Below are 20,642 nucleotides of genomic sequence, written 5' to 3' on the forward strand. Positions count from 1 at the left end.
TCCAGGGTTGACACAATGTTTTATACAAAATTCAAATACAGAAACTCCACCTGAAGAAACATTTACAGATACAAATACATTATATGAGAGTTAATGCACATATCTTCATATATCAATTGAACACAGGACTTGCAAGAGAAAACATTTGCAAATTAAAGTTCTTCCATCACCATAAAATCATTTCGGTAATGTATATAGGGTTTACTCAGGTTTCAAAATAAAGGGGACCCTGAACCTTAAAAATATCCCAAAATCAACATTATTACACAAATTTAAGAAGCATGAACAACATATTTGAACAGATACAAATATTTTTTTAAATCAAAAATCTTGGACAGAATTCACAATCTAGTATCTACAGGAAAAATTCCATTTAAATGGACAGGTGCTATATATCAATAAAAAGTTGTATTAAAATAACCAACATGTCAAGAAGTCAGTTTAATATAGAAAAAGAGACATTCTATAGTTATGTTACATGAAATATAATAAAAGTCACCTCAACTAACACACGAATATAGTAATATGCAATATGATAAACATTCACACTTTATGATAAAAGTAAAAAAATGAACACTGAGCAGTTTTGGTGAACCACAATTCTTAAAATGAATGATTGGTGAAAGTTACACAAAACTCTGGTTTATCAAGTTTATGCTGCTTTCTGGGATCCTTTTTTTCCAATCAAGGATTTGTGAATGTGAGGGATAACACCTGTGTAAAAGAAAAGAAAAAAAAGAGAAACAGATGGTGGTATATGTATACAATAAGGGTTACAAGCATGAAAAATATATTTATTTTACATTTAATTACATAATGATAGAAAAAGCTGATTTTGCCACAGAATTAATGCAAATGAACTTACAAACCACAATCTTGACACTTATGTATAAAATACAAGATTTTTCACCCATGCTTACTGTACTGCACTATCACATTAAATAATCCTTTTTAATACAAAGCACAATATGTAAGCAACAAATTACGTATCAGTCTATGTTTGTGAAACAATGTACAATGCTACATACAATACTTTTAACACAATAAAAGCACTTTCACTTTTATTTCACTATTTATATAAATAAAATGAATAGAATTCAAATTCCATTATTTAATATACAAAGAAGGTTATTAAACAGTCTTACAGTACAGAAAGTGTTTTAGTCTTTGTTGCATATAAGACACTTTTGCTTTCAATCAGAATTATGAATCAATGGGAAGCAAATAGGACAATACAACTATAACCCTCATAAATCAGGAAATGTATCTTAATTTTACTGTTTTAAAATATAAACAGAATAATGCCATGCTTGTTAAAATTCGCTTAGAATGTAACCAATATTTATTTCATAAAATCAACAAGTTTGAACTTAAAAGTATACACTCCATAGGGACCCTATAAATTTTGGTTGTTGAAAAAGTGGCAGTTTTCTAAATAGAACTATGAAGAAGATGCAACAATTACTTATTTCTCCAATATACCGTTAATAATTTCTTATGCTGATTAAACCTATGCTTAAACAGAGGTTTAAAATAGCACTGCCACTATAAAAGTAGCTATGATTACAAACATACCCATTATTATACCAGATCTAATATAAAGTGATTATACATACCTCCACCAGCAATAGTAGCTTTAATCAGAGAATCCAACTCCTCATCTCCACGAATAGCCAACTGAAGATGGCGGGGGGTTATCCTCTTTACCTTAAGATCTTTACTCGCATTGCCAGCCAATTCCAATACCTTTAGAAAACAAATATTTTGAATCATATTCAAATTAAGTTTTATGTATGCCAAAGTTTAAGAATAGTAAAACTGGATAATCATCAGCTTTCACATTATTAAATAATTAAGATTCTTTACATGAATCACACACAATGCTAATGTACAATAAAACACGTTACTGTTTTATAAAACAGTTTTTAGCATTTTCAACTTAAACATCTTTACCCTCCCATCACTGATTGGGTGTAATCCACCCAGCTCAAAACCATAAGAGTAATTATATAATGAATTTTGATAATGTAGGCATATGTTTAGAAAAGTTTGCAAGTTATTGGTATTACAAGGCTTTTGTACACAAAATATCAGGTTTAGAATGAAGTATTAAGATTTTTTTAATTAAAGATTTCTTGCTAATTTTTTACTCACAGAATATTCACTATCCAACATGCAGAGTAATTTTTAGTGTAAGAGTAAAAATACTTTTATGCATCAGAAAATTTTCAAACTTCGCATGTAAAATTTTTATAACCTCCAGATAAGTAAATGTTTAAGAAATCTTTTATATATAATTATTTTCCTTATTGAACTGGAATCTCCGTATGTGTTCAGTAGATTTGACTAATCTTGTAACTACCATAAAGAATTAAAAAAATAAATTATGCTGTTTACTCTAGAATGACTAAAAATTATAACTTGAAAACAAATGTTTAGCACAAATAGCTTAAGTGTCATTGCATTTGTATATATTATATTAACCTTTCAGCCACTATTGGCTAACATCACAGAAGTTACAATATGACTCATGTGCAATTGTGTTACATTATCCACAAAAATAAAACTGACCTACCTTGACTATGTTTTAGTGGACTAGTAACAGCATTGTGTAAAATAGTCATATTTCAGTTTTAATACATTATATGTATATAGATTATTACTATTTACATATAAATTTAACATTCATTTTTCTTAAAACATAAGTCAATAAATAAATAGGTATGGCAAATGATTATACAACCTTTGAACTTATTTGCTGCTTGCTATATCTTGCCAAGCCTTTTAAATTTCATGTTAATGTGAAAGAAATAATTTAAGTTTTATATATACATTTCAAATAACTAAAAATCATAAACTATCAATACCATAGAATTTCACTAATTTATCAAGCTCAGTAACCAAGTTGTATTTGAATCTTAAGATATGAAAATTTTGGCAGACTAAAGATTCTTCTTACCTTCATTTGGTCTTAGTTTGAAAGAAGAAAATGATATGACACTTTAAAATGATAAAGAGAGCCATTAGTGGGATATTCTGAAGATCTAATAATCTGTCTTGACGAGAAAACCAACTTGTAGAGAAAAATATATACGTGAAAACGGTTGGTATAGATTAGGTCATCGTCAGGTTTGCGAAAAAAAAAAAAAAAAAAAAAAAGAGAGAGAGAGAGAGAGAGAGAGAGAGATGCTGTATTTTGTGGTGTGCGTGAGTTGGTCTTGCATAAATAGGAATTAAGTGTTTTTGAAATTGTGTTGGCTTTTTCATTTTCAGTAGTATTTTGTGTCTTTGTTGGATTTGTGTACATTGGTTTAAATTTTTTTGTGTCTGATTGGATGTTCTTCATTTTTAGATGTATTCATGTGTGTTCATTGTAACTATAGCGTTTCCTTTATCAGCTTTTATAATTATGTTTTTGTGTTGTTTTAGGTTTTTAATGGAATTCATGTCTCTTTTTATAAGATTGTTTTTTTTAGTTTTTTGTTTTGTGAAATTATGTTAATGGTTTTGTAAGAAAATTCTTTGAAAAAATTTAAGATGTTTTAGGTGTTTCTGGAAAATATAAAAATTAATTTTTTCTGGTAAGTTTAGCTGTTGGATGTCAATAAAATTGTCGAAGTTGTCTTCTTTCTGTTGGTTGCTTTTGTGGAAAGTATCAAGTCTCCTGGCTAGGTCTTCTAAACATATTTTAATTTCTAAGGTTGGAATGTACCTATGTGCTGTTGCAAAGTTGAGTCCTTTGTTAAGTAGATGTATCTCATCTGTGTTTAATTGTCGGTCGGATCTGTTAATTATGAAGTTAGTCAACGGTTTGTTGTGACGTCTTTTCTGTTGTTTACATCTTAGTTTCTCTAGTTTTTGTTGTGGCAGATCTTTTTGTTCCTGTCATTCCTAGTGTTGATTTGGTTTATGTTTTGTTGTACAAATCCGTAAATATCTGGTTAATGCAGCATGCCAGTTGATGGGCTAGGTTCATTTTTTGTTTGTGTAAGTCATGTAGTTCTTTGTATTTCATATTCAATAGGGCTTTAATAGTTTTTTCTGTAAATTTTGAATAATGTTTGTGCATTGATTAAAATTTGATAATTTTACCTTTACAAAATTAGGAGTTAGTTGTTCCTTTCTACATTGTTGAATGAAATGTCATTTCTTCTATTGATAATTCTTTGGTTTAAGTTTCTTTACGATCGTATGAGCATGTACTGTTAATAGTGGTGTAAGGTATGTTTGTTCAGATATAATGGTTACATAGATAAGTACAAATACATAAATAAAACACAAAGACTTACACTTCTCGTACAATCGCCATGATGAAATAAGCAGTGATGACAAGAAAACCCACTTATAGAGAAAAATATACATGTAAAAATGGCTGGTATGGGTTGAGAAAATTTCAGTAACATAATATCAACTTTAAACAAAACTATAAACGTTATATTTTGACAACACAAACATCGAATTTGAACTTATGATGCATTAAAAATATGCAGGTGACACCTAAAATTAGTGTTTAGGTGTGATTCTCTAATATTTACTTTTATATTAAGAAATTAACCAATGGATAATATATAATAGTAATCTACAATTTGATACCAAATTTAAAGCTATAAATTCACAAAATAATAACTCAAATAAATGTTGATTACAAGTCAAACACAATGACATGGCCTTTGATCTGTGACCATAGGAAGATTTGTCTTTTGCATTTGGCTTGGTAAAATAAACCCAAGTTCAAATACACATTTGCACATTATAAGTGTTTATACAAAATTTGGTAGACTTAGTACAAATTACAAGTATTTTGTATACAAAAAATGAGATATTTTTAAATGAAGTATTTTTACTAAAGATATGTTTATGCAAAGTAATTTTCATGTTATGATTAAAAAGCTATTCTTTGTCCCAAAATTATCAAATATTTGAGTAATCTAATTTTCTAATGTTTATTTTTAGTAAAACTATATTTTGTCTGTTATTTTCTCTACCCTAACTATGTGGGGTATGCCTATCAGACTGACCTAATAACCACCATAAAAAATTGAAAATAAAATAAATTATGCTTTTTTCATTCTAGAATGGCAAAAGATTATAATAAAAATACAAATGTTTTGTCTAAACAGCTCAAGTCTCATGACTTATGTTTATTATATTGACCTTCTAATCAATCTTGGCTGACATTAACTTGCACTGACATGGCACACATTACCAAATTCAGTAACATTAAACTAGCCTTTGGTCTTTTCCCAAGTGCCCTGTCTTGTCTGTGTTTTAGTGGACTAGTAGTATTATGTAATATGCAGTCACATTTCAATTATTATGCATTCTATATACGGATACAGATTATTACTATTTAGAAATAAGTTATTAAATATTTTTCTTGAAATGTAGAACAGTAAATGAAGTAAAGAAAACAGTTATGTCTTCTGGTTATGATCTTCAAACTCACTGCTGCTTAACTCCGGTTCCTAAAATTTCTCATGTGGAAGATATGAAACAAAATATATAGTTTTTTTAGGTTTTATATATATACACACACACACAGGTAAACATCGATATAAAACGCATCGATAAAGCTCGATAATCAGTTGGGCGCGATGGGGTCTTAGGCCCAAAATTTTTTGGGGTTTCTACAGAGGCCGCTGCTTAATGTAATCAAAAATCAAAAACGAAATCCACTTCAATCTTTTTGTATGGTTTTCACACCTCATATTGTGATCAAACCACTCATTGGCAAGTTTTGACAACCAAGATGTTTCCATCACCTCAACATGAAGACACTACCACTTGACTACAACAGCAGCAAAAACACATGGATGACAGCAACAATCTTTGAAGAATGGTTTCATCAGGAATTTGTCCCAGCGGTCAGGAAGCACCTCAGAACACAGAAGAAAGAAGAGAAGGCCGTACTACTATTGGATAATTGCCCAACACACCCGCCGGCAGAGAACTTACCCAAAAACACCACCAGCAAGATTCAACCACTTGACCAAGGGATCATCGCCAGCTTCAAGAGAGAATACAGAGCTCAACTGGTCAAGGCCATAGTCGATGATATCAGCAACGTACCAGAGTTCTTGAAGATGACCATCAAGGACGCCATCTACATGAGCAGCATAGCATGGAACAAGATAAGCCAGAGCACCATCATCAATTGTTGGAATAAAGGACTCAAAGAAGCAGCACCAGAACCACAACCAGAACCAATAGAAGAAAAAGATGACATTTTCCATGGATTTACAGCAGAAAAAGTAGCAGAGGCAGAAAGGAAGTTTGTAGACTACCAGGATGGACTCACCTTGACAACCCTTGTGAAGCAGTGGGCGAGATTGAGCAAGTAGCACCAGTTACCCAGCCACCCCTCACAGATGAAGAAGAAGATGACCCCATTCCAGAAGAACTCAGAAATTGCATCACCTCAACTCAGGCAGTACAGTACACAGAACAACTTCTATATTGGGCAGAACACCACAATCTAGGAATTTACAAGGTACTACAGATCCAGGACCTAATGAGAACTGCGAAGAGGATGCGGAACCAAGGAGGAAGACAACAGACACTTTTGGAGGCTTTTGAAAGAAAGAAGACTACTGAGTAACTATAAATTTGTGCATTTCAACTTGTTTTATGTGCTTACTATATTTTATTGTTATTAAATTTTTTGAAAAAATCCGTTTTTGTTTCAGTACTGAATTCGTATTTTAAACTTTGCCATGACATTTTTTTTATCTGGTAATTATTTGACTTCAGTTTGTACTTAGATTTTAATAATTAGTAAATAAATTATCAAAATTAATTACTATATGTATTAAGTTTTAAAATTGAACTAATTTTAATCAGCGTCTAATCGTAAAAACGATCACATGATTGCTCTGACGGAACTACTTTTAGAATATCAGCCCCCATCAAAGTAATGAATTCGATAAATTTCTTTAGAATTCTGCTTTTTACATTTAATTTCAGTCTTAAAATTGAGTTTAATAAATAAAAAAAATGCTATATCATTGGTGTAAGTAGTTTTGTTTGTTTTTCTTTATTTCACTACAAAATGTGTAAATTTTGCATTATCGCTCACCCCAAGGGTAAAAAAATATAATTAAATCGGTATAAGGCGCAATCAGATACAACGCAGTCGAATTTTTTGGACCCCAACTAGCGCCATATATCGATGTTTGACTGTATATACACATACATACATACATACATATATATACAGTCAAACATCGATATAAAAATATGTTATTATACTGATACCATAAAATTCCATTACAATTTACCAAGCTTAGTAACCAAGCTGCATTTAGGTCTAAAATAAAAATATGAAAGCAAGGGGGCCTAAGAGATTAAAACATACTAAAAATCCACTAAAAGACACTCTAAGCTGTCAGTTTGTTATTTGCATCATATAGTGAAGTAAATGTGCAGATAAAGAAAACTGTTTCCAAAAAACAGAAAGAGGTGAATGGGGCCCACTGTGTTTGATTTAGTATATAAGCCTTATCTCAGCAAAATGAAAAGATACAAGGCTCTTATTTTATCGTCTAGTCTCTCAATATCAGTAATTTGAATTCCCTAATTCATAGAAAACTAGAGAAATTGTATTTTAACCTCACAAACATCTAATTTGAATCAGTGCTGTATCCAGTTATACCACCACTTGAAAATATTGATATTTAGATGTGTTCTTATTGTTAAGAAATTACTTAATGTATAATATTAATTATAATCTACAATTTGATAAACATCTTGACATAAATTCATGAAACAGTAGTTCAATATAATTTGGAATGCAAGTTAACAACAGTGATGAAATGGTCTTTGATCTATGACCCAACACATGGTGAAAGAGCCACGTCAGGACCCCTTAACATTTTTGTGGGGTGATAGTGGGGCACGAACAAATACGATTGACAATAATGCAAAATGAAGAAATTATATTTTCTTATTAATGAAAACAAGTAATAACTACAATATATTATTTTAATGTATATCCATGTATAATGTCTTATCACTGAACAGAACCTTCCACTCATTTAAAACAGATAAAACATAAAATAAACCATACTTATTAAAAGGGGGATGGGATGACAAAGGTTTAGGAAATTCTGGTCTAGAGAAAACTTATCAATTTTTGTAAAACCACTTTTTAGGGTATTTTGAAAAAAACAAACAAACCACATTACCTCTTCACTTTATAAACATCAGACCAGCTGATCAACTAACAAAATAGTTAAGATGAAAATGTACTAACCTCTGCAGTCAAATACTCTAAAATTGCAGCACTATAAACAGCTGCTGTAGCACCCACTCGACCATGGCTGGTTGTCCTGCTTTTCAGATGACGATGAATTCTCCCAACAGGAAACTAAAACATACTTAACTTTTTAAAACTATGATAGAAGTTAAAGTTTGCCAACATTTTAAAGATTTGAAGAGGACAAAAGGGAGTTTCACAAGAAACAATTAGCAATAAAACCTAGAGTAATAAAATTCTTAATATAAAATGCTATACTCATCCACATAGCCAGATGAAAATGAGTAAGACTGGGAGTCTTAGAATAACATTTTGTTATGTACTGATAATATATGTAGTTGATCTGTATGCAGGTGATGAATTTTCTATTATCAAATAACTAGGTTAAAATAGTAAATATTAACTCCAACACTTCAGGCAAGGTTTGGGGCAAAAGAAAATAAAACCAGATGTTAACAAATTTACTTACATAAAATATGAAAAAATTGTAAAATGAGGATAAATTGTATTCAATCAGAAACTTAAAGAATTCAAGATTAGATAAGAGATGTATAATTAAAACACAACTATGGTAATAATGAGCTAAAACCTAATATTTAATTAACATCAGTTGATTCTACAAGTTATAAAATGAGTTTCATTGTTGACACACTGACATTTAATAGTACTTTACAGAACTACATTATGAGCAGAACCTATTTCAGTTAAAGACTATAATATATGGCTAGTGATTAGCTATTTAACAATATAAAAATAACTTACAATTAAATACAATGCTTCATTTAACAAATAGATGTGAAACAATCTGTGTATCATAGCATGATGGTGTGATTAAGTGTTCCATTTTTGTTTAAAAAATGTAAATAAGCAACCCAAATTATATTTCACAGCCTTAGAAGATTAATACAAGCATAAGTGAATGAAGACTAGCCCACACAAAAGAACAGCCATAATAAATGAAAATAAAAATCAGAAAAAATAGTATTAAAAAAATTGTACAGAATACATTAAGAAACCCAAATCAATTTACTTTGTGCTGCATTAAAACATGAAAAGTCCAAACTAAATGCAGTCTTGATCTTACAGCTTATTTTAATTATAGGGGTTAACTTTTTCTTACAACAAAGAGGCAGCTCACATTAAACTAGTGAGAATCGTAAAATGTTTCTTTTCACATTTGCTCCCATATAATTTTCAAATTCAGCACATATGCTCACCCTTGTTTTGCTTTTGTATTGTAACAGAGATGCCAACTATTTCAAATGACTGAGGGTAATGATTGTAGATAGAACCCGTACAGATATCGTACAACCACTGGATACAGTTTTGAGTCACCCATGTCTGTGGATCCATCTGTGGCTAAACTGTAAACACTGTTAGTAAGTATGCTTAAAAAAACTTTGTCATCTTCACAACCCAACATTTGTACAATGGCTGTAGTTTTGGTTCTAGTACAGCCATATTTTTTTGCTATATCAGAGTGTAGGAACATTTTTCTGAATAGATGTCCTGCATGATCGGCTACAGCTAGGGGTAAATTATGAGCAATGAAGAATTGTGTGAATATCACTTCTGCAATTATAGTTTCATATTCTGAATTCTTACTCATAAATGTCGTTATTTGCATCGTTTTTGTCTTCACCTCAGCCTTTTGTTGGTGAGATGCTGATTTTGTATGTCTGGAACAATTGTTTATCCCACCATACACCACAGAAAAATCGATGTGACAAACTGTACAAAACACATGACTGTCACTGACTTTTGATGCAATGACCGGATATTTTGCACTATACTCTTTCCTGAATTTTTGATTCACAGTTTTAGTCCTCTTACATTTGCCAGAAACAAGACAATCTGATGAACAAGGCCTCTTTTTTTTCCATCTTGTGAACAATCGCATTGGTGTTTCTATGCCTCTTAGAAAACGAGAAATACCCATCTACGCGACCACTGATTGATTGACAAGTACTGATGACGTAACTATGGATACCCCCACGTACCCAGTATGGAATGGCACCTCACTCAAACTATTGGTAGACGTCGAAGATACAAATATTTTTTATTATTTCAAGTACAAACATGATTATCGCAAGTAGGCATTTAGACTGTCTTTTATTTATTATCAAAATTTATTTGTATCTCACTAGAAATTTTCTTTTAACCCATTTCAAGCCCTGGGGGAACAATTTATCACTTTATTGTATAGGCCTATATGATATATAATAATTTGGGAGTTGCAACAAGTTGTAATATTTGTCTGTATGAGCATATAGTTATAATGTATACACCAAAATCATAATGGTTGGCATCTCTGAAACTGTATAGATCAAAACTTCTGTTTAGTAAACCATTCTCATCTATTCTGCTGGCAATCCATGAACCAGAGAATACCACATTATTAGCAAGCCAGAGATTAATATATGGAGAAAAATTCAGAATGCATGATTTTTTGCATTTTTCTACATATTTATAAATATTGAAAGGAGTAATGCAGATGTAATTACTAGATCAAATTTGAATATTCTTCCTTCTGACTTTGACTCATTTGGATCTGGAAAATACTGCTAACAAAATGCAAGTTGTTGCAAATACTTAAAAATAAATATTTCTCACATTAATTATTTAACAATGTTGAGAGAGGAGTAGAGTAGTTAATAAACTCTGTTGGTAACTTTAAACACCAGAGTATTTATTTCTAGCCATATTAAGGACATTTGGGTACCACTGAACAATTTATGTCAATCAGGGATAGGTAAAGATTTATCAACATGTATTTCTCTTCATTAACTTGTGGAATTAGTTGCCTTCAGCATTATATAGGAGTTTAAGATGGAAATCAACAAGTTATTGAAAATTTGTGTTTACATTTTTACTCTTTCAATGAATGAGTAAGGACATCCTTGACTAAATGGTTCTTTGTTGTTCATTGTCTGTTAAATATATTTTTGTTTTTTCAAATTAAATTAAATTCAGTTATATAAATACTACTAAATTTAAGATTTTAAGGTCTAAACAACAACATTATGAATATTTGTAAGCAAACATTTGGTTAAGTATTGCATTTTAAGTATTGTAATATGTTAACTACATTTACTGCTCCCAATTATGAAAAACTGTCTTGTATTACCCTTTTTGACAATTAATATTATAAAAATAAAAAATAACTACATCAAATTATTCACCAGCAAAATCTGCATACTCCCAAAACAAATACATTAGACCCTATGAATAATGAAACACTTAATTGGTAATGTTACAGAAGTAAAATATGATGTTCAAAAACCTCAAGTGAAAACAATGAAAAACATGTAAACAACACTATATAATATCTAATGCCAACTAGGCTTTTCTTCATACTTAATGAGCACTTATCAATAATTGTTATTTTCATTCTTAAAGTTTTACTTCAGTTTCTAGGGACTTTAATTTTGTTTGTTGTATCAACTCTTATATCAAACACATTTCAATTTTGTATCCTTTAAGCAAATGAAACTAATAACATATATTTCAGGTTTTACTATTCAAGTTAACTGTGGCTCCAGTCAAAGCACAGAATAAAAACGACTGAATTTCTCAGGAAGATAATTCTTTGGGGTGACAGCTATTGTGGACAATGGTGACAAAAAAACAAAGAGTGAAGTTTTAAAAATGAAATTAACTGTACCTGTATATTAAAAGTAATGAGAAGAGAAATGCAAATATAAATTAATCTAACAAATTGTAAAGCATATTATTAGGTAAAGGAAACAAGTCTAATAAGGTTGAAACAACCTAACATGACAGAGAAACATTGTCAGATGTAAATACTTTAGAAACTGACTGATTCACTGTTGTACACCCACTGTCAACAAGTTAATATTTTGAGATTTGTTCAGAACAGTTCACTGAAGAGACTATTATTAAGGAAAATATGTATAATCAAAATGTTGAGAGAAAAAAAAGCAGCTAAAGATAAAATCCATATATAATCCAATGTATCATTTGCTTTTACATTTGAAGTACACCTCTTGAAACTCACACAATCCACCTAGTCTGCACTGTAATAAAATTATGGGAGGAAAGCCCACTTACAACTACAATATCATACATCTGCAAACAGTTCTGGCAGTAAATCAAACAGTATGTTGCCTTTATCTTTATTTTCCTCTAATATTTATAACAATACTCAGTTTTAATTCATAATTTAATAATACCAGCATCTACAGTTTACCAGAAATGTTGCTGATAACTGTTTTGAAATTTAAATAAGACCATTTTGATTGTGTTAAACTTTTTTTTCCTAACTTTAATCAGATAATCTGACACTTGAAATGAGTTAATTCTAAAAGATAATTTAAGAGTTATAAAGTTTAACTTTGTCATATAAAAATGACTATCTACTTTGAAAGTTTGATGATCTTACAGTTTCAAGATGTTAATCACACGTTTTAATTTTTAAGACTTAACGTTTAATACTAATATTATAACAATAGCATAAATAATAAAAGTAGCTATTTTATGAGTATTCATTTAACTAACGTGCCAAGAAAAGTAAAATGCACATTGTGCATTATTGTGTCTATGTTACTTTTGTAATCAATGTTTATTGTCTTAAAAATAAACGAGGTTTAAAATATTATTCTGAGCAAATTATGGCACAGTTCTCAAAAATTGAAGGCACTAAGCTCAAGCCATGATTAATCAATATAAAAAAAAAACTTTGTTTTTAAACATCACTATGCGTTACAGGTACTATTAGCTTACTCACAGTATATTATTAGTAAGTTTAGTTTCTTAAAAATATTAAATTAAAGTAAGAATAAATTTGTAAAACTAAAATTAGGCATACAAAGTACTTAAGTACCTGTAATCCAGCTCTCGCCGATCGTGATACAGCTTTGGCTTTTGATTTACCTGAATCTTTCCCTGCTTTTCCACCTGCCTAAATATACAAAACAACAACAAAAAATTTATGATGATAATAATAATACATAACCAATTAAATATAACAACTGAGCAACTGTGAGCATAATAAACTCACCATCTTTCAAATCACACACTCCTTTGTCATCAGACGCGCGAAAATTTGTTGCTTACTAATACAAAATTTGTCACGTGATATCAACGAACCTATTAGATATCACAATATCTAACTGCTTGCGCCTTTTACGCTCCAACAAATTTTATCATATCTTCGCAAAACTCATAAAAGAAGATAAATAAAAACAAAATAAATCCATATTTCTTGCAAGTGCATATTCACATCTTTATAACATTAAAAATAATACTAAATATTATATAAAATAAAATAATTTGAAAATCAAATGCATGACTATCTTGAAAAAAAACAACACGTAGCTTACTTTTTCTGGTATTCTTAAACATCAGTCAATTTCAAAACAGAAAAACACAGGTCTCATGAAAGCATCAAAGACTCAAATTATGCCAAAGGCGCTAATAATAAAAACAGTTTAATAATCACAAGAAAGATGTTTTCACTCTCGTCCTAAACAGAGAATTGAATCAAAGTTCAAAGAACCGCGTGGTTCTAGTAAAGATGTCATTTTGTAATTTATATGAAAACTACAGACTAAAGAAAACACATAGTCACTGTGAGGTTCGCGCGTTCGATTTAAATACATTGTACAGTTCAGTCCTTCTTCCATTCTGTTTTATCTTCGTTCGTTGTACGTTAGAGTTTTTCAATAAAGACTGTATTTTAACCTGTTGAGTCATCTGGGAAGCAGATTCCAATTATGACAAGCAAGCGTCTGAAACTTTCCGATATTAGACAGTTCTGCAAGCCAGTTACTAGAACTACAAGTAACAATGCAGATGCAGATAATCCAACAACCTCAAGCAAAGGAATAGAAACTTGCCATACAGAGGAAATACCATGTTCATCAGAGGACGAGTCTGAAAGTGCTTGTGCTACTATTGCACATCATGAACCACCAGATAGTTGTGAAACAAGTTTGTGCAGTAATGAAAAATCTGACACTCCATAGATACAGTGTGGAAAGCCATATCATCCAGACGCACAACTAATACCACGACAGAAAGCAAAATCTCAAAATATCAACTTCCAGGGTAAGTGGTTTGATGAGTTCCCATGGCTGCACTTCGACAATCAGACTCAAAAAGTCATATGCTTTCATTGTGCCAAGGCGGAAAATAGAGGCCTTTTTACAGGAAAATTGGAGAGGCCAGTGGAGTATACCTTCATATCCACCGGTTTTTGCAACTGAAAAAAGGCAAAACAGAAATTCAACGAACACCAATCATCTTCTCAGCACAGATTTGCTATATCTCCAGAAGATTCACTTGATGTAACTTCAGTGACTGTCCAGCTACATGATGGAAAAAAGAAGCAGCAGAAAGAATGCAAAAGAAGTCTAACCAAAATATTCAGAAGTTTACGTTTCTTACTGCGTCAAGGTTTAGCATTACGTGGACATACTGATACGGAGGGAAACTTCCTGCAGTTGATGAAGCTCCTGGAAGAGGAAGATCCTCAGTTGACGGCCTACTCGTCAAAAAAAAACCGCATTCACATCACTCTAGGCTCAGAATGAAATAATGGAGATGTTTAGCCATCAAATACTGAGGAACATAACACACGAAATGCAGCAAAGTAAAATCTTTGCATTTATGGTTGATGGCACTCAATATGTTACAGGTGCCGAACAGGAAGCAATATGTGTACGATACGTACATGAGAACCTTGACGTCCATGAAGCATTTATTGGTTTGTACAGTGTTTCCAATACAACTTGTGAAACAATATCCTCGACTATACTTGATGTACTGACTAGACTCAATTTACCACTGTCAGGATTATGAGCACAAACTTATGATGGAGCCGCTAACATGAATGATGCGTACAGTGGATGCCAGGCAAAAATAAAAGAGAAGCAACCGTCAGCTTTGTTTTTTCACTGCGGAGCACACAAGGCTAATTTAATAATGCAACATGCAGTTGAAGCTTGTGAATGTGTTCGAGATTCTATCCAGTGGGTATATGAACTTGGTGTCTTGCTTCAGAGGTCAGGCAAATACAAGTCAATCTTTGAAAATATTGTATCGTCAGACAGCCACAATGGTCTAGATAAATACATCCGCCCACTGTGTTCAACACGCTGGTTGTGCCGCTTATCTTCAATTACATGTGCTAATGATCACTACAGTGACATTATTGATTTTTTATCTAAATTAGCAAATGAAAAATCAGATGTAGCAGTGAAAGCGCGAGGTCTGCTGGATAGATTTGAGAAAGGAAAGACTGTTTTAGGATTGTTGATGGCTCAGCATTCATTAGCTGCATTAGAGGAACTAAACCGTGCATTCCAAGCAAAATCAGCGACAGTATCTGGCATGATTGAAGCATCTGCAATGACAGTTGAGCAATTGCAGGTATTGCGAACAGAGGAAAATTACAACAAGATATTTGATGAAGCTGAGAAAAAGGTAACTTCCCTAGATCTGGTGCCTATTGAACTACCACGCAATTGCAGATCCCCCAGAATGATTACAGGCGATGGCTCAGCACACCATTCTGCAACAGCTAGAGATTACTACAGAAGCCAATATTTTGAATTTGTGGACACAGTCATAGAGCATTTGACCACTAGGTTCAATGCAGACAACAATGACTTGAGGCAATATCTGGCACTTGAGAACATGATCACATCTGGCAAGATTGACAACTCGGTTATAAACTTCTATCCAGAAATCTCTGCACAACGGCTCGAGCTTCAGTTGCCCATGTTCAAAGGAACAACAAAAGCAGTATCTCTGAAAGGAGTGAAGGATGCTTACTGTAAAATGCATGAAACAAGCCAGCAGGTGTTTAGTGGAGTGTTTCTTCTCATGAAAATTTTGCTTGTATGTTCAGTATCCAGCTGCGAATGTGAACTCAGCTTTTCTGCATTAAAACGGTTGAAGACATGGTTAAGGTCAATTATGTCTCAGTGTCGCCTCAACCATGTGACAGTTTGTCACACTCACAAAGATGAGGTCGACAAGATAAATATAGAAGAGCTTGTGAAATAATTCATAAACAGATCGTTACAAAGGAGGTCTACGTTTGGGAACATGTAGATTAGAGGACTAAATGAATCTTACTTCAATGAAAAGTATGAAAACTTATGTGCTACATTGTACTGATGTGTAATTTTCAAGAGTTCCCAAAGGCATTTTAATTATTTTTATCAAACAAAATGAACAGTTTTTCAGTATATATATAAACTTATCAAGGGTAATTACTAATTTTATTAATATTTGAAAACGTAATTTATGAAATGAAAAATATTAGTAACCTTATCAAGTATAATGGCCATCTTTTATATTTGCAGTGTGCAGGAATAAATTCATGCAGCAGTTAATTTGTGACACATTTGTCTTTATTCTGTTAACATTTTGAAAACTGTTCACAACATCTCACTTATACAAACCTACATAGAAACCTTGAAGTATCGTGGCAACAAGATTACTCTGGGACTGCATGTTTACAGGTTTCAAGTTCACGTAATCAGAGATTATCAATTTGCAAATTGAACAGTCCACATAAGTGATTGCAAAAATCATTCCCCCATCGAGTGTAAAACATCTACGCCCCTGTCAAGTGGTGAAAATGGCTTCACGAAGATCATGCACTGTTTGGAATTGTCGTCCATTTCTATAGACTTCTCTTGCCATCCTCCCCTAAACATTTTTAAGGTAATTCAGTTCGGGCGAACATCCAAAAGAATCACATTATTCGCCAAGAAAAATTCCTTTGTCCTGCAGGCATTGTGGCTTGCAACGTTGTCCTGCTGAAAGATCCAGTCATTTCCACACACTCGAGGGCCTTCAGTCAATAAGAATGCTCTCTCCAACAAACCAATGTAGCCAGCTGCCGTTTGACGCTCCTTTATAAATTTAAGCTCCATTTTTCCATGGAAGGAGAAAACGCCCCAGATCATGATGGAACCTCCTCCACTGTTTTGTGCAGAAAATGTCTTCGGTTGGATATCCTTACCGTGCCAGTAACGTTGGAAGCCATCTGAACAATACAGGTTAAATTTTTCTCATCAGAGAACAAAACCTTCGTCCACTTTCCTACGTCCCATGTTTGGTTCTTCTCAGCAAAGTTTAACCGAACTGTTTCGTGGTATGGAAGGAGGCGTGGCCTTAAAGACGTTTACGGTTTTTAAAGCCTTTTTCTCGTAGATGTCGCCTTATTGTTCTTGAACTACATTATGCGTTCGTAAGGGCCTTAATCTGGTTCAACGATCGACTGGTGTCTTGCCGGCAACCTGCCGAATCCTCCTGCTCAAAGCCGGTGAAATTTTCTGGGGCCAACCACTTGAAATTCTCGTTCCGTATCCCTCAGGGTCTTTTAAGAAAGTTACAACAGCAGTTTTACTTCGCTCAATCTCACCAGCGATGGCACGTTGAGAGAAACCTTGCTTTTGCAGCTCGATAATTCTGCTACGTTCAAACTCTGCCAACTTTTTAGCCTTTGCCATGTTTTTACCCAATGTAACACAGGAGATGTCAGTGGGAGATGTTGACAACGCTAATGCCTGAACACAAATGACTAAATTTTGTTACGTGTTTACCGATTTGCGCTTCGTTTCAGTATAGTTTTAAACTTTTGACCAGCCAATATTTAAACTAATTTCATGGTGTTCACATTTTCCCTATTAAAACGCTAAAAAGTTTACTTTTATTTTCCCTTTTCTTATTTTCATCTTTCGAAGCTTTTCTCAAATAAGTGGTTGAGTCTAACAACGCAAAATACATATTTTTTCTTTATGTTCATTGGCCTGAAGATTTTGACCAGCAGTGTATGTAGAAGAAATTTCATCACCATTAAAACTATATTTTTTTTCTTTATTACTCTCAACTGATGCTGAATTATTAAAAACAAGAGAAGTGAGTATTGTTGACACAATATAAAATTTGACTAAACAGCTCATTTATTTTCCAGAGAAGTAATAAAATTTAAATTTGTAACCACTGGTATGTACTTGCGTCAGAATAAAGCGTTTACTTTCTCATTCGATAGCACTTTTTTGTATGTGTTTTTGCAGGTTATTTTACAATAACCTAAATGCATCGTTGATCTGTTTTATTAAAAAATGGTCCGTAACAGATTTACATCTATCACAATACCTTTGCTTGTGTGTTTATAGTTTTTTTATGTGACGTATATTGTATATTGTCTCGTCTGTTCTCGAAATTTATAGAATATTCATGTGCATAAAAATCAACAATGTATTAGATGTGTATACAATACTAGTGATTGATAGTATCGTTACAGGCGAGCTTTGGTGAAGTGTTCAAGAGACTCGGATGATTTATATAAAATTAACGTACTAAGAGGAGAATACTTTTGGTCGCTACAGTCAGGGTGTTATAGGCCTAAGAAGCTATAACTGGGATTAACACCTATTGGTCGGAAAACTACAGAATTTAAGCAGGAACATTATTGATTTAAAACATTACAAACCGTTCAACTTGAGTAAATTACTTCGGACGTCATTATTTCTATGAGAACATTAAACACCTTCTTCGGTAAGAAGTGAGCTTTATCTGGTGTGAGACCAACTAAGATAGTTAGCTTAAGCGAGGTGTGACAGTAACAACTCAGAATTAATTTGCTCCTCGTGAACTTGGATCGTCAATAAAATATTTAGTTCTAGACCAGATATGAGACTGTTAGTAATAACAGTTATTATATTTCTATTGTTTTTATATTTGTATATTAAAATACATTTGTGTTAAAAAGGAAATTGTGTGTATCAAACATAAATTTAATACATAACAATACTGAATTAACTACTAAGCAGTAATTCAAATTTCCAGTTATTTGATATATTGATATGTAATGTACGTAAAGTTGTTGTTGTTCTGAATTAAGCACAAAGCTACACAATGGACTATCTGTGCTCTGCCCACCACAGGTATCGAAACCCGGTTTTTAGCGTTGTAAGTCCGCAGACATACCACTGAGCCACTGGGGGGGGCGTAAAGTACGTAACGTAATAAATCGAAGACTCGTCTGAAATAAATCATAATGTGTAACAGGTCTTTCATCTAATACATTTCATTTTACAAATCATGTTTTACTCTTTATATTTTATTATTTGAAGTTTATTACCTTTTGTCATATTTACAGATAAAGTAAAAAGTTCGTAAAGTATTGTTTTTGTTTGATTTTGCGCAATGCTAGCAGTCCATAATTCAGCAGTGTAAGACTAGAGGGAAGGCAGTTAGTCATCACCATCCACAGCCAACTCTTGGGCTACTCTTTTACCAACGAATAGTGGGATTGACCGTCACATTATAACGTTTCCACAGCTGAAAGGGCAAGCATCTTTAGTGTGATGGGGAGTCGAACGCCTTAATCCACCTGGTCATGCCGGGCCGTCGTAGAGTAATAGAGTTGTTTGGGTGTTTTTACGAACAAGTTTTACGTGATGGGATATCTGCCCACCACCGGTATTGAAACCCAATTTTTAGCTCCTTAAGCCTAAAGACTATCGTTGAGCCACTGTGTGTTCGAAATGAAAACATACGCATAATTGATGGACAGAAGAAGAAAATAATAGCTGTCGAAATACATGTAAAGTTATATTGTTATTTAAGCTTAAAAAAGAGAGAAATATATATATATACACTATTGGAAAATGTTTGCCCCACTGAGTATATTAATTTAAACTTATCAGTACATGTTCCTAATATCACCACTGACGGTAAAAAGATATTCATGCAAATAACTTATCCTGTCCGACAGATGGCACAACAGTCAAATCTGTCATATCTTACTGGTTGTGAACGTAAATCAAGCAGCAAAACTGGAACTATGGTTTGTTTTGAATTTCGGGCAAAGCTACACGAGGGCTATCAGCGCTAGCCGTTCCTAATTTAGCAGGGTAAGACTAGAGGGAAGGCAGCTACTCATCACCACCCACCGCCAACTTTTGGGCTACTATTTTACCAAAAAATAGTGGGATTGATCGTCACATTATGAAATACTGCTGTTTTCATGATAAAAATTCAAACTACAACCCAAAAAACAAACGACTTTTTATGAAAACGAACCATTATTGTCGAATAGACATTTTTCAGAATTATGATGTATAACATCATTTGTTTGAAATAGATGAAAGATAATTTACGATGACAAGAATCCCGCTTGAAGTAAAAACGTATTCTCAAGTCGGCTTTTGAATAATTAAAGTTTTAATACCCCTACCAGCCGTTTTAAGAATACAGGTGAAAGATTTGTTTGTTTGTTTTGGAATTTCGCACAAAGCTACTCGAGGGCTATCTGCGCTAGCCGTCCCTAATTTAGCAGTGTAAGACTAGAGGGAAGGCAGCTAGTCATCACCACCCACCGCCAACTCTTGGGCTACTCTTT

General features: G+C 32.6%; 1 protein-coding gene across 1 annotated transcript; it reads right to left on the reverse strand.

Moving 5' to 3' along the window:
* Positions 1–13,403, reverse strand: LOC143234005 (histone H2A.V-like). The gene is made up of 5 exons (XM_076470994.1): positions 13,275–13,403; positions 13,098–13,175; positions 8,252–8,365; positions 1,617–1,746; positions 1–714 (listed from the first exon to the last, which is right to left on the reverse strand). The coding sequence occupies exons 1-5, from the start codon at positions 13,275–13,277 to the stop codon at positions 653–655; spliced, it is 387 nt and encodes a 128-aa protein (XP_076327109.1). The 5' UTR covers positions 13,278–13,403; the 3' UTR covers positions 1–652.
* Positions 13,404–20,642: the final 7,239 nt, after the last annotated feature.

The sequence above is a fragment of the Tachypleus tridentatus genome, chromosome 12 (genome assembly GCF_004210375.1).
Source record: "Tachypleus tridentatus isolate NWPU-2018 chromosome 12, ASM421037v1, whole genome shotgun sequence".
In the NCBI taxonomy this organism is placed as follows: Eukaryota; Metazoa; Arthropoda; class Merostomata; order Xiphosura; family Limulidae; genus Tachypleus; species Tachypleus tridentatus.